Here is a 15122-nt window from a genome sequence, read left to right on the forward strand (position 1 = left end):
GATTTATATAAAATATTTGTATTGTTTAACAGAAATGCCTCAGTTTAGGGGTTATTCAAATACCATGATTAACAGGAGTGGCTGGGAGGAGGAAACCCTCCTTTTCCCTTCCAGCTTTTCAACAGGATCCCAGCACCTGCATCCAAGGAATGAAAAATGTACTCCAAGAACACTAATAAAACCTCAGTTATCTACCCCAAAGCAAGTGACAGGAGAGACATGGGTAAAGAACAGAAGGGTTTTATTATGTTGGATCTTGTTGTTACCACTCTTCTGGGAAACTCACTGTGATCTCAGTAACATCCAGTAAAAATAACCCCCATACCTTGGGTCACTTAGGATCAGTGCCACACAGAGCTATGGAATATTCTTGAAAGGATTACAGAATTTGGGATTTGGGTAAAACCACCAGGAGATAATTTTAAAAATGTTTTGGTTCCTAAGACTGTTACTGGGTGTTTACTGCTTTGTACAAGTCCCTTTCATTTTCTTTACAACCCCATACAGCTAAATGAAAGAGAAATCCCAAAGTCTTACTTCTCTGCTATTTGCTTTTCAGCAAGGCAGTCAAATCTTCCTTTTAAAATAGAAGTACTGGGTATTTCTCAAGGGTGAACTGCTCACCAAAAGGTCAAGCTGCTTGTAGCCAGAGATGGGAACAGTGTCATCACTCTGGCCCAGAAGTGGCCTTTCTAGTCTGAGGGATCCAAAACCACACTGTGAACTCTGCAATCCCCATTTTCTAATTACCATCATCCTCCCAGTTACAGCAGCAGCAGCAGCCCTGTTTCATTAAGCATCTCCCTCAGATGCTTTCTAGATGGGGGTGACAAACCATTTGTCTTTCAAGGGCCCACTGAGCATCTAAGAGCAAACATATGCACAGATCCAAAAGAAGTGATTATTCTCTTTTTGATTGTCATTTTTGGGTGGAAGTAAATAGTGGCTTCTCAGGAAAAATGGGAATAGTTCACATTCAGAATAATCAGTACCAAGTGCATTTTGGATTGTACTTGAGAACAGTTACAGGACTGTTATGAGTACCGTAAAGGTATAGAATTTCACAATATGTTTCTGGTTTCTTTCTGTACCCATTATGAGTTAGATGACTTCTATTTCTTTATAAAAACTGAAGAGCATGGCATCTGTTAACTAGAGGCAACGAAAATACCCTCCATAGCTAGCCAGATCTTGTAATTTTAAAAAAGCACATAGTGTGGGTGTTCAAGTACATACATGAACTACCAGAATGAAAGAGCATATTTTTAAAAAATTGTAACTGACATTTAATTTAGAAGTATTTTCTTATTCAACAAAGCACTGTAAATATGCTGAATTTAAGAGGTTGTTTATTCTCAGTCTTGTGGCTCCTAATATAAATTGGAGGGGAAAAAGAAGCCAAATATGGCTCCAGATAGGAAAGGGCCTTTTTTCACAGAAAGCTGCTCTTGTTCTGAGGGCTTCAGCACATTCTTGCCTCATCCATCCCTGGAAGGAATGGTGGTGTACAGCTGCTGCCCACTTCTTCCTGTGCCATTCCAGCAAGGCTGAAGTGATTTGGAGCTGAACACAGAAAGGACAGTCTTACCTGTGCTGTCTTAGTTGTTTCAAACAGGCTAACTGACATACATGTAATTCATTTGTTGGCAGGGGTGTTGTTTTTTACACTAGAAAGAAGTCCTGCCACTGTAAGTCTGCTTATCCTTAAGCAGAACAGTTTTGGTGGGAAGCATAAGGCACCTCACCTGTAATTTCCAGAGCCACCACACAGATTGAATTTAAATTCTAAATTTTTGAATTTTTATTCTATCTGAATTTAAAACCCCACAAAGTGGGAAATACCTAAGCTGATAAACTCTGTAAGTTGCTCTTAATGTGCTTTTTTAAGAGTTTGGGCCCTTCCTTCAGCTGGCTGGAGAAGAGCTGCTTTTTCTCTTAAGTTCCTCTGTTTCACAGTTTAAACACTAATACTGATGTCTTCTTTCAGATTCCTCCAAAACATGACAGGATTTATAACACAGCAATTCCAGAAGAATATCTCAAGTCAGGATTATTGGGTTGAAGGTCTTACAACACAAAACATTTACTTGCATAAAAACATGGGAGGCACAAAAACCAAAAAAGTTTGGATTTCTCAAGCTGCACAGGTGACTATATTTTGTACTAGAAATCTCCTTTTAGTTCTCACATTTCAATTCTTCAACTCCTCGGTGTTACAGAGAGCAGACAATTAATCCTTCAGAATGAGGGAAAGTGGCTTTGAGGGTTTTCTGTAATTGGTATGTTCATAGTACAGAACTTTGGCAGCAGCATCTTTAAAAATGAAGACATGAATATGAATGCTAAAACTAGCCCAGGGTAATTAATCCTTGCAAGAAGAGACCTTCATGTCTGTGCACAGAAAGAAAGCAAATGCAGGTGAAATATCCAGAAACCCCAAAATCAACTTAGGACTGTAATGTGTGCAAGGAAAACAGATGATCTGAGGACTGAGTGGGAACTAAAGCTTAAGACCTAAGAACTCTGAAGTTTTATTGATGTGTCAACACCTCTGTTTGAAGAAAAATAAAGTTAATGAAATTTACATGATGATAAACTTCCAAGCTTCCACAGATTTTTCATAAAAAAAAAAAAAAAAAAAAAAAAAAAAAACCAAAAAAACATTCATGAATCAGTGAACCACAGCAAGAGGAAGGCCCGACCAGTTTTGCAGACTGATTTACACTTGGAGCAGGAGGGAGGGAGGGCACTTTGATTCAAGTCATATAGGCTAGGATGAACTCAGCTGCCCAATTCTGTGTTCTGCTCACTCTGTAAGCTCAGGCATTTGCATTTGGCTAGGCATTTAAATAGATCTTGGTAGCTTTATGTTAAGCCAAACCATCAAAAGTTGGGCAAGAAATGAAAACAGGAAATAGAAAATCAAAATAATGCTGGTTTTGTTACAAAATCAAGGGTAGATTGAACAAATCCAAGAAGTGTTTTCAATTATTTGAAAACCTGAAGTTGAAACAGTGTCCCAAATTCAAGGCATAATTTAGAGCTTTATAATGTTACCTGGAAAAATTATGTCCATCAGATGAGGTTAGGATGTATGTCTGCAATTCCCAGACTCTCAAGTTAGATCTGAGGCTAAACTGGAGCTTCATCAGTGGTGGAGGCAGCAACAGCTGAAGGAACAGGCTGTGACTCTTCTGGTGGATTGTGAAGTTTTTTTTTCTCAAACACTAAATTCCATCATGGGGTCTTTCATCTCCACCACAGGTGCAAAACACCAGTAATGCTAATTCCAGCAATCCAGATCCTATTTCATATGCAGAAATTAACCCAAAGGCAAGTAATAGAAATGCATACATCATCCCATTCAATTATTCAGCAGTTTTGCAGACACACTGGAGAAAAACTAGCTTTCAATATAAAAATTGTCTATGAAAGAGTCTAACTTGAATTTGTCTCCATGGATCATAATTCCACATGTGCTGCTGGATCTGTAGAAGAGGAGAGAAAAATGAGCACTCAGTTTGAACTGCTTTAATTGGCAGATTGGTTTGAAAATCAGTACAGCCTCCCAAGACTTGCTCTTTGCAAGGTACAATTCTCACCCACAGTGTGTAGCAGCACTTCTTTAAAGGTTAAGATAAGGCCAAGCTCATAAAATTTCAGGAACAGTGAGGGTCTTGTACAGAACTGGAACAAGCCTGTTCTCTGGCTTTCAGAATTAGGTTAAATTACACCAAACTTGCTCAGCAAGATCCTTCCATGCCATTACACTCCCTGATGATTTCATTCAGCCCTCTTTCCCATGGTACAAGCTCACAGTGAGGGATGACACAGCACAAGACCAACAGGCACAGAGAAAGTCACAGAAGAACAGCAACAAAGATTACCATGTGTGTGTTGTCCTGGCATCTCAGCTGGTGTTCCCATTTCTTTTTCCTTCTGGAATTGACTCTGGAGCAGTTTGATTTCTTGATCATAGTCCTGCCATTCTGGAACTATCCTCATGGCTGCTTGCAGCTTGGGCTCTTTGGTCATTGGGTTGTTACACTGCAAACAGAACAGACAGGCTACAAAAGGTTTCTGCACTCAACAGGGGTGTGCTTCCCTCTGCAGGGATCAATCTGCTGGTGGTAAACACTTCAGCTAGAGAACACTGCAAAGTCTCTTTCCAAATTATTATCAATGCTATTGCTCCAGGTAAGAGAAATTAATACAGAAGCTAATAGAAAAAATTGGAGTGCTGAAAACATGCAAGTACCAATACAGGTGAGGGAGGGAAGTGCTTCTAAAACTGGTTGCTGTATTTTAATGTGATGTAAGAGTGTGGGAATCACCCTGCACTCACCAGATCAATGGTTTTTGCTCTCTTCTTCGAGGAATCATCACACCATGTTTCACACCACAGCCACTCCTGGGGGAGGGACTTAATTGGTACTTGGTGGATCATGTTGTTTGGCAAATCCTGTTGTGCAGAGTAAGAGTTAGTAGCTGTTTCCACAGGGTGCAGAATAGAAGAAGCAATCTCCCTCCCAAACCAACAGTATTGTGAAAATTAACTTTTGTAAGAGTTTTCTTTCTTCACAATGCAATATAAAGTGATGAATGCACATTTCATCCCATTCCAAACCAAGTCCTTTGGAAAACCCCCAGTCCCAACCTGACACCACAGCCCAGTAAAACAAAACAAAGACAATAAAACACACCTGATCAAGGTTGGACAGACTGTTTGGATCCTGACTCAGACCCTGATACTGTCCCCTGAGTCGATCTCCAGCTGCTATCTTTCTGAACTTCTTCAGATCCACCACATACAGAGCACTACATGGATATGAAGCAATTAGTAGTGACATTTCACTGGAGGGTAGCACTGCAGCCCCACTAGACTCCTGGGCCACAACACCCTAAAAACAATCTCAGGGTGGCAGCACATCAGATGATCCACTACAAGGCAGGAAAGCAGTTCTAACAAGTTCATGGCACATATGAAAAAGAATTTTCAACAAATCTGTCTTAGCTTTGCTGTCATGCAGTCCCCGTTCCAACATCTGCTATTAACAAAGTTAGTTAACACTTCAGTTCTCCATCTGTAAAAGGTGTAGCATACTGAAAATAACTTCAGTGTCCCTTCCAAGGGACCACAGGCCATGGAGCCTCAAAGAGGCAACAGGAAGCAGCAAGTGGCTCATGCAGCACTGCACACCTCAGCTAGTTTTCTGCTAAATCAAAGTAGCAACAAAAATTCTACCTCTCTATTAAAAAAAAAAATAAAATAAAAGAATTCCTCAGTACCTGATGTGGTATTTTCTTCCAGCTAAGTGACTTGCCCAGTAGCCTGATTTCCAGAACCTGTAGCCATCCATCTCCCTGCGGCTGTCACAGAAGGGAGTGTATCCATAAGGAGCGCCGTCCAGATTAAAATCCCTCAGTTCTTTTAGATCTGTGCGCACAATCTGAAGGGAAAGGACATTCCATTTGCGTTTCTAGGAGCCTGCCACGGGTTATTTGCAAATACTGTACAGCATTTAATTCAGACTGAGCAAACAGATACAGGAAGAATTACCTGATGTACATGGCAGTGGTTTGCATTATGTGTATGTAGTACAAAAATACAGCACAAAAGGTGTTGTCTCCCCTGCCCTTAGAGCTGGAGTAAATAAAACAGAACTTCAAATAAGCTGATGGGGGATGGTTTGACAGTTGAAGTGCATAAGTGTTTCTTAATAAGCAGCAAGAATTCTCACTATACATGAACTCTACTGTAACTCTTGGTATCCCTTCCCCTTCAGTGTTTGCAGACCCTTCAGGGATGAAAGCTTTGTAATGTCTTTTTGACACAGATGTGGCACTAGCACCACTTTAAAAATACCACTCTGATGGGAAAAAAAAAAGCCTTAATATCTCTCACAAACAAAAAAACAAATTGCCTAAAATGACAACAGGGTAGCTGGAAATCTCTCCTAACTGATCGTTCAGCTTAAGTTTGGCCTGGCATGGAATCACACTGTACATATGCCAAAACCCCCAAGGCATATGTTGATAATCTCTACTTCTCATTTCATATGCATTTTTGAGAGTAGTTTTGGCAGTTCTCACTGTGCACATTTCCTGCATTTCACACCTGTTGAGGTGTGAGCACACACAAAGCCTTCCAGTCCTGTTTGCCTTGCAGCAGGACATGGCCTTGTGCACGAGGGATTTGCCTTCTCCTCCTCTGAAAGCCACTCAGATGTGGTCAAGTTAAAAGCAGGGGCGGGTGGTTGGTGACTTAGGAAAAGACTGTCTGTGGTAAGTGATGTGCAGGCTGGGAGAACAGACTGAACTGGGAAAATGGAAGGGTGAAGTGAGAATGTATTTGGCAAACTATCTGGAATCACAGTGAGTGAATGAGGAACCAGATAACAGCAAAAGAAAGGCCAACAAAACCACTCTTGTGGAAACAGGCAGAGAACCCAGCCCTCAGTGAAGCATGCAATAATTACAGAGTCAACTTCCAGTCATGCCTATGAAGGGCTCAAACTTGCAACCCTTCCAATAATACCAAATTGTATTCAAGAACTTCTTATTAAAAAAAAAATCTAATTACTGCAGCCTCTGTGAAATAACTCCAGCCTCTGTGTTACCTGATCAGCATCCACAAAGAGGATTTTATCCACAGCTAATGGGAAGAGCACATCTAGAAAGAGGATCTTGTAACCCCAGATGATGCGCTGCTTCTCTGTCTGTTGGTGCAGCCAGCGTGGCCATTTATACTGGACAAGCTCATACTGGAAATTGTACTTCTTGGCCATGTATGGGATGAACTCCTGCAGAGGGAGGGGGAAAAAACAGCTTATCTCAGTTCTTTGTTCCTCTGCAGGAAAAAGAAAAGCCTATTGCAAGAGACAGGCTTCAGCCTAAGACACAGAACATCAGAAAATGAAATACCACAAAGAAAATTAGTTTCATTTTTAATTCACACAAAACACTGAGCCCCAAGCTGAACAATCAATACAAATTGTAAAGCCAGCTATCCTGAGACAACTCGATCTTTCAGCATTTTGGTCCACACAGTTCCTTATGAGCCATTTTACAGCGATCCACAGATGAGTTTAAAGGAATGCATTACTCAAATCATAAAAATTCACAGGTGGGACAATTATTTAGGGGTGTACAAAGCAGTGTAAGTGGAGCATGTAAAATGAGAGAAGAGCATTGGAAGAATTTTTTTACTAGAACAACTTGGTCTACTGTCACATCAGCTGACATTCTCATCTGTGAGGATTCCTCCAGCTTTGGGTGAGTGCAGGTTTAGCCCAGTGATGCTGGTGCAGCATCGGGAAGCGAGGGGGAAGCAGCTTTCCTTTCCCCCACCACCAAATAAATTTCTAATTAGTAACAAACCTTGAATGTAGGTGATAAGTAGTTCTTCAGAAACCAAAACTTCAAAGGAGTCTTGGTGTGTTTCAGCACAGATAACATCATTATGCTATCAAAAGAAAAAAAATAAAGCAGTTACAGGAACAAGTGGCACCCAAGGAAGATGAGCTGTGTAATAGATTACAAATTGCTGGGCTACATGATTAAACTATTTATGTGTCAGGTAACTGAACTTCCTGCACAAAGAAAAAGTGGGTAGCTTCAGTCTATTGCAAATAGCTTAATTTTATGTGAAAATTACTAAACCCCCAACATCTGTACATTTTAACTAGTCAGAATATACAACCTGTTGGCTTTCACAGTCCTTTGAGAACAACAGCAGCTCAGATTCTTTCCAAAGCAACTGTGACTTATTCTGTAACTTCTTAACAATACATTGGTTATATTGTAGTGAGTAAATTTAGGACAGCAACACACCATCTATTAAACTAAGTCTATTTTTAACTCAATGCTATGCAGACAAAAGTTCCTATGACACAGTAGATGCAGCTTCCAGTGGATTTCTGAAGCATTGAAAAAGTGGGTTTTTATACTCTTGCAAATTGTAACTTTTTTCCTTGTGCAAGGACACTACCATTTGGGACACTGGGGTTATAAATTCTCAACTAACCGTAGGAATCTCTCATATAGGTGTCCTGAAGCCACAGAGAATATATTTAGTACATCATCCTTATCCTGTTTCACATCTTCATTCTTTTGTCCTCCTGTGAATCCCCTGAAAGGAAAGATATGGCTCTGTGAAGGACAAGACAGGAAGGACCAGCTCTATTTGAAAGGCTGCAAACACAGAAAATGGTTACATTTTTGCTTTAATGCATTTGGTCTGTGGGTTTTTGGTGTCATTCCCTGCTGCCCAGAGCACCTTCCCCAAGGCAGAGTGCTGTGCACACAGACAGGGAAGGTGCAGGAGCTCAGACATGAACACCTTTTCATTCAGAGAGCACTGGCTGAGGTGCAGCTTCTGGGAAGAAGCAATGTTTTCAGGCTGCCAGGTCGCAGGGGGTAAGGGAAGGTAACAGCAGGAGCCCAGATCTCTAGAAAAAGAGGAGTCCAGTGAATGACAGCCCAGCTGTGGAATTTGACAGACATCATGGTATTGCCAAAGAGTTCTCCAGTTTCAAGACACTTGCAGGGTATCACTGAATTAGTTTTACCATTTGAGAGATTCCCAAAATCCAGATTCATTCTCATTGGTGCCATCACTTAGTAAATCTTCATTCATCATATCAATCTTTTTCTGAACCTGTGAAGCATAACACAGCTTTAGTGAGTTGGAAGTACATATTGAGCAAATCTTGTCAGGAATGTTATCCTGAAATCTGTTTTTACCTACTTAAATTACACCCCATGAGCTGACAAGTAACCTAAGATGTCTGGGAAAACAGCTCAGTAATGAAGTGACTTTCCAAACAGATTCCAAAGGAGTTTTTAGACACCAAAGGCATGTTAGTCTGGATGGTTAAAATGCTTTTCTAAGAGATGTTTAGTGAGCAACCTTGATGATGGAGACTGGCAAAGAAAAACCTTCAAAGAAACCAACACCCCCCCACCCCTCAAAAAACCCAAAGAATCAACACACCAATTCCACCAGGCTCTAAGTGCTGTAAGTGAGATATAAGTGGCCATTAAAATCCCAAAGCTGATACACAGACAAGAGAGTGAATGGGGAGAACATCCCAAAATTAGTCCAGCACAAGTAAATGGTGTCAGGTGAGAACTGGCTCTGTTATAGCCATCACTTATCTATCAGTCATTCTCCTTAAATTTCTCAGCTGTGGCATTACCTGATAGACAACCCTAAGAGACAGCAGATTAATTATTTACCTTTTTTTTCAAATATGTTCTCAGCTAGCCTGTGTCAGTGACAGAAAATGTATTGCCAAATGAATACAATTTATCTGTGACAGATAAAATGCTAGCTCAATGGACATACTGAATGTTTATTACTAAACATGCAGGGCATACAAAATTGCTTTTTCTTGACGTTACAAGCACTCAGGAAAATGTGAGTATTACTGTTTCTCAGGGACATACACAAAGAACAGGACCTACATGTCATTCTCTCCTGTATTAAAAACCCAAATCAAGCCTACAGATGATGCTCTCCACCCCTGATACTGTAAGGTGAGCTTTGTGCAGACTGCCCCAAGTGTATGCTCATGGGAAGGAGCTTCAGGCCTTAATTCAAGTTTCTCCCCCACTGCTGGTCAAACAGACTTCTTTCAGAGCACCTCTGGTTTGTAAACTCACCTTCACTTTAATAATTTTGCTCTTGAAGTTATTGAGAACAACAATAACTTCATTAGCTTCAGGTGGAGAGTCTGTGCCATCGTGGCTGAAAACAGAGCAAGACACTGACTTTTACTACAAAGCAGAAATATTTTAAAAATACTTTAAAAAATCTTTATTTCTTCTGCTCATTTTTATACATGTATTAAGCCTCAGCACTGCAAAACAGGTATGAGACATGACAAAGAAACAAATACATCTATCTGAACATACTTAATAGGGTTTTAAATTAATTAATTTCACCTTGCATAACTTCTGTTCAGTATGAAATGTTTAATTTGCTGTTCAGATCACTGCACTTTAGCAAAGGAACCATTAGATTCACATATTACAATGCCTACCTACTTCAGAAGTCTTACAAGAAAAAGACTGAAGTATTTCTTATCCTGACCCACCTGTAGATCCTGTAAATATCTTCAGATCTGCCTTTTCTCAGTCTTAGAGTCCATGCACCAGGATTGGCTTTTAATTGGAAGTAGCCCTGTAAAGTGAAAAGAATATTTGGCAGTTTCCAGAAATTGCAAATGCAGAAAAAATACCTTTAAAATTATGTGGTTTTACTCATTGTTTTATATCCAAAATGTTATTTGTAAGCATGTTGATTAACATAACTTTAAAGCTTTAAACCCACAGAAAAGCCCCAGAAATTATTCCATCCAACATTGTTGGGTTTTCCCTAAGAGACAGAAGCTTGAAAAAGTCTGGCATTATTTGTTAGGTCAAAGTCTTCATTGTCCTGATGGGACCAGTGTAAACCCAAAATCTTTTCCTGCAAAAGGTTGCCTTCCTGAAAGAGTGAGGGGATTTCAAAACACTAATTTGCAATTTTACAACAAAATTTGAAGGAATTCTGAAGCTTTGCAGAGTGGTAATTCATCTACAGCAGAAGCAGTAACACAATTTACATGTTGCAAGATATCTCTTCTGCAGAACTTAAAAAATTACAATGTGAAATTCAAATACAGTGTTCAAGTCTTTTTAAGCTTCAGATTCCAGATGTGAGTATTTTCCTCTGTGATGTAGATTATTACACCTACAGAAGATACATGGAACTGTGGAGATGCTTTAGTGTCCTGTTCAGTTTTGTACTGTGCCTTCAAATGCTTGCAGATCCTATGTGAGCCAAGCTGCTTTAAAAAGAAAATATAAAATTTTTTTTAAATTTTATTACAGCTAATTAGAAAAAGGACACTTCTGTGTTTTTCTCCCCTACATAAACACAGCATGTGATCACATGCAAAATAAGGGGCATCTTTCTTTCTACAGTAAGAAATACTACATCACTCTAGGATACACTCTGGCTAAGAAAAGGCACAAATTGAAAATGAGTGAGAATTCTAAAATAAATATTTAGCACCAGTGAATATTTTTCCTTGTTTTTATTTTAATTCATTTAAATAAATGTAATAACTTTAAAAAAAATAAATATTAAAAAATAACACAAGAGGCAATTTACTTCAGTTTTTCACTAATATTACATATCAAGAAAACATTCCAGTAGCTAATTTCCTCTGCCATAATTTTAGTCCATTACCTCTTTCCTGGCCCAGTGTGGACACTGAGAACAGACACATCCCTTATGCAGTGACACTACAAAAGCAGCTGTAGGGAACAATCATACACTTGGATTTCCAGCACCTTTCCTCAACTGAATAAATAAATCCCATTCTTTCACATTTCCTTTATTTTCTACAACATCAACTGTTCTTGCTGAGACTCTCTCCATTTATGCCACAGATCTCCTGAAGAAATGGGCCCCAAAAACAAGACAGGCTGAGCTGACAGCACCAGAGTGGATGGCCTGTCTCAGGAAAACAACTGTCTGAGCTTCCCTGGAAAAGGGTAGCTTAAGAACAGTGGTAGCATTTAAAGATATTCCAGAATATCTCAGGCAGCTGAAGGGAAGGGAGCACATCTTGAAAAAGAGAGTGCAGACATCAGTATGAGGAATGTGGCTCTGATGCATATCCAAGCAGCTGTGGAGTGCAAGTCACACCACAAACCCACAGTCCCACGCTAGAAAACCCTCAGTGGGGATGGCAGTGGCTGTGCTGACTGCAGGAACAGTGGCTGTGCTGACTGCAGGAACAGTGGCTGTGCTGACTGCAGGAACAGCAGCTGGTTGCTGCCAGCCCCAGCAGAACACTTACCAAGTTGGCCATAACGATGGTGTCGACGATGACAGGTCTGGCTGAAGTCCCCAGTGTGAACTGGAGCCCCCGAGGTGGCTGCCCAGTGGTAATGTCATAGCAGTGTCCCTCCAGCAGCAGGTACTCCAGCTCATACTCTGCAGCTACAACACTGTCCACCTGAAAGGAGCACATACTGCTGACTGCAGCACTAGCTCTAAAGGGCCAGCTTTTAGTCATTCAGTTACTCTAGAATAGCCATAGTAATTAAAAACCAATTTTACCACAGTAATTTTATACCTAGAAAACCTCAAATAGCTCAGCTCCTTCAAGTGACAAACCTCACACAAATACTGTTAAGAGTGGCCCAGACCAAAAGGATTTGAATCTCAACATATGCTAGGATAAGAAAAGGGGAGGATTGTTGCTCTATTCCACAACTTATTTTTTTAACATTTACTGGAGAATGGAGTTGGTATCTCATAAAAATGTATGATGAGATCCAGAATTTTGACTGTAAATCTGTTTAAAGCTGGTCTCACCTAGTATGAGTTTCTGAAATAAATGTTTTGTTTTGCTCTGCATTACTTTTACAGTGCACTAGGGTACTGTCAGGAAACACCCATTCCTTTTTTTCTACACTGAACAAATGTGCCAAGGAAAGAGAAGAGAAGAGAAAAAATAACCAGAAAAAGAAAAAAACCACAACCCCAAAAGACTTGGGTCCCTACCAGGCCAAATTCAGATGTAGCCTGAGGACAGTACATAAGCAGAATGTTAGTCTAATCCCACAAAGCATCTCCTCTCATTGCACATCCAAAATGACAGTTTAATTGCTACAGCACCAACAGCCTGCACATTGGGAACTGGAAATGGTGCACCTGCAAAAGTAAAGCTGCTGTTTACTTGGAAGCTCAGGAATGCACTGTGAATGCCTGAAGCATTTAATCCCCGTCTCTCTCAGGCTTTCAATTAATGTAAGAGGTGGGCATGGAAATCAAAGGCTTGAAATGTACTATCAATGCTTCATTTATGTCTTTACAGTTAGGTTAAGAGATGAAAAGCAAGAAACTCCTAAACCAAAACCAAACCATAAACCACACCCGATTTCCTAGATTTCTGAATAACTAGTACAGGATTAGGAATACCAGATATACCACAATAGCATATCATATTCCCAAACAGTATCAGAGAGATGCAGAAGTAAGACGGGGCTAATAACAGTGATAATCAGTGAGAGGGGAACCCACATTTGTGATGCCCTCAAGGCTGTTAAGATTGCCACTTTTCCAGAGGTCTGTTTGTAAAGGCTTTGACAGCCCCATTACACATACATGTGTAATATCTTTACATTAAGGTAAATATTAAGGGGTTTTCCCTATTTTCCTTCTGTAGGTGGGACAGCACTGCCCAGATCCACAGCCCAACAGTCAGACTCAAGGTCTGTTCAAGCAACAGCAAGCTCCTGAACCTACAGCAGCTGAGTGGATTTCTGCTGCATGGTTTCACTGCTGCATTGGTACTGCATGTCCTGCTGTGGACCACAGGAGTGTTTGCCAGTTAACAAGAACTGTGAAACTAAACAGGTAGCTAAAACCAGCTGGGGGCTTCTAGGAGGAACGGAAAATACCTGCTTCAAGCCTATGGTAGTCTGAACCTATGGGTCAGGCATCCATGAGTAATTGAGAACAGCAATCTTGCTTATTGTTATATTGAAATCAATAAGTAATATTGCTTATTGAGGGAGCTTATGCTTCCCCTCCTAGAAAACATTTAGAGGTCTGCAAATGCAGTAATATCCACAGCTCTGTGTTTACTGGCATTTTAAAATTCTGCATTTCTTTCCCATAAAAAAACAAGCCCTGGAAAACCACCACCATTTAAATGCAGTAGGAACATGATGATTTCTCTTACCTCCTCTAAGAAGATATTGTCAAGGTCATAAGGGGTTCTAACAGACTCCACCATCCAGCTCTCAGGAGTATTTAAATTCAGAGTGAACAGTGGAGACTGGGGCATATCTAAAAACTTGGCAATTGGTCCTGGAGCAAAGTTATTCTCTGCTGTGAAAGAAATCTCTGGTTCCAAAACATAGCGGTAAAAGCTGAAATTTGAGAAGAGAACATTAGAACACCTATCAGCCAAAATTTGCTAATTTTCACTCTCACTGAATTTGCAGATGGCATCAGCTTTCCCTAACCTCTAATGTCTCCAAGCCTTTGTCCAAAGCAATGCAGGTTGTGTTAACCTTAGGACAGGTCAGAATTTCTATCTTGAAGGACCAAAAAAGACTGTGCAAGACTCAACCATTAAGACTACTAAGTTATTTAATTTTATATAAATACAAACAAAAAAAATTAAAAGCAAGCAAGTTATAAAACAGCAGAATTAGCTCCTGCCATCTACAAATGCCCAGATTCTCTGTGGGAAATGATGCTATTACATGAATGAGCTCAAAGCAGTTACTGAGACTTCCTATGGGACAGCTGACCATGCTCCTGTGTTTGCACATGCCAACAGGTTTCTCTCTCTCTGCCCCCCCCTGTACCATGGAACTGCTTACCTTTTCAGTGGCATGTCAGAAAGCTTAGACTGGCAGTTCATGAACACTCTCAGGTTCATATTTATCAACTGGTTCAAAACCTAAAGTAATGAGAAAGAGACATCCCTTAAAATGCTAATGAGGAGAGCTGACCACTGTTTTACAGACAGGACCTCAGGGTGGATGTTATCTGCTCATTCCCAATCCTCCCTCCTTGTGACTTCCTTTACCATCTGCCCACTTTTTCATCAGTGGTTTTAAGCAGCTACCTGCTCCTCATATTTCAGGCATTCTTTTTGGCATGCTGAGACTTTCCTCAAGAAGAGAGCCACTGCAAACTGAGCTGTTAGAACAGTGAAACTAAAAGCTCTCTGGACAGTACCTGAGCATGATCTCGTTAGTGTGCAGTGCAGCCTAATTAGTATTTCCACTGACAAATGCATTGTGAAACTCAGACACATTATTAGAAAGCCACTGGTCACCACACAGTCAAAGAGGAAGGTCCCAAAATGATGGAATTTGAAATTGCTCACAACCCTGCTACGTACCAAAAGTAACGGAGCAAGTCTTTGAGCATCTCTGGTCACAGGATCAACAATAGCCACAACATCAAAGTATGTCTCCCCCTCTTTTGGTCTCAGTTTAACTGCACTAAACAGAAGAAAACACAATTTTAAAGTACCAAACATGTGGATAAACACTTGAAATGCATTACAACCCACTGCTATCCATCTCATCCTGAACTG

General features: G+C 40.3%; 1 protein-coding gene across 3 annotated transcripts in view; it reads right to left on the reverse strand.

Moving 5' to 3' along the window:
* Positions 1–224: 224 nt before the first annotated feature.
* The window catches only part of UGGT1 (UDP-glucose glycoprotein glucosyltransferase 1), a 43044-nt gene continuing 28146 nt past the window's right edge, over positions 225–15122 (reverse strand). For all 3 annotated transcript variants that reach the window (XM_033068650.2, XM_033068648.2, XM_033068649.1), the window contains 15 exons: positions 14925–15027; positions 14398–14477; positions 13749–13938; positions 11856–12014; positions 10101–10186; positions 9667–9751; positions 8571–8659; positions 8027–8131; positions 7381–7465; positions 6621–6803; positions 5290–5450; positions 4704–4818; positions 4346–4462; positions 3888–4047; positions 225–3488 (listed from right to left, as the gene is read on the reverse strand). In XM_033068650.2, the coding sequence (XP_032924541.1) occupies positions 3463–3488; positions 3888–4047; positions 4346–4462; positions 4704–4818; positions 5290–5450; positions 6621–6803; positions 7381–7465; positions 8027–8131; positions 8571–8659; positions 9667–9751; positions 10101–10186; positions 11856–12014; positions 13749–13938; positions 14398–14477; positions 14925–15027 (1744 nt within the window). In that variant the 3' untranslated portion in view covers positions 225–3462. The remainder of the gene's footprint in view (positions 3489–3887; positions 4048–4345; positions 4463–4703; positions 4819–5289; positions 5451–6620; positions 6804–7380; positions 7466–8026; positions 8132–8570; positions 8660–9666; positions 9752–10100; positions 10187–11855; positions 12015–13748; positions 13939–14397; positions 14478–14924; positions 15028–15122) is intronic.

The sequence above is a fragment of the Catharus ustulatus genome, chromosome 10 (assembly GCF_009819885.2).
Source record: "Catharus ustulatus isolate bCatUst1 chromosome 10, bCatUst1.pri.v2, whole genome shotgun sequence".
NCBI lineage: Eukaryota > Metazoa > Chordata > Aves > Passeriformes > Turdidae > Catharus > Catharus ustulatus.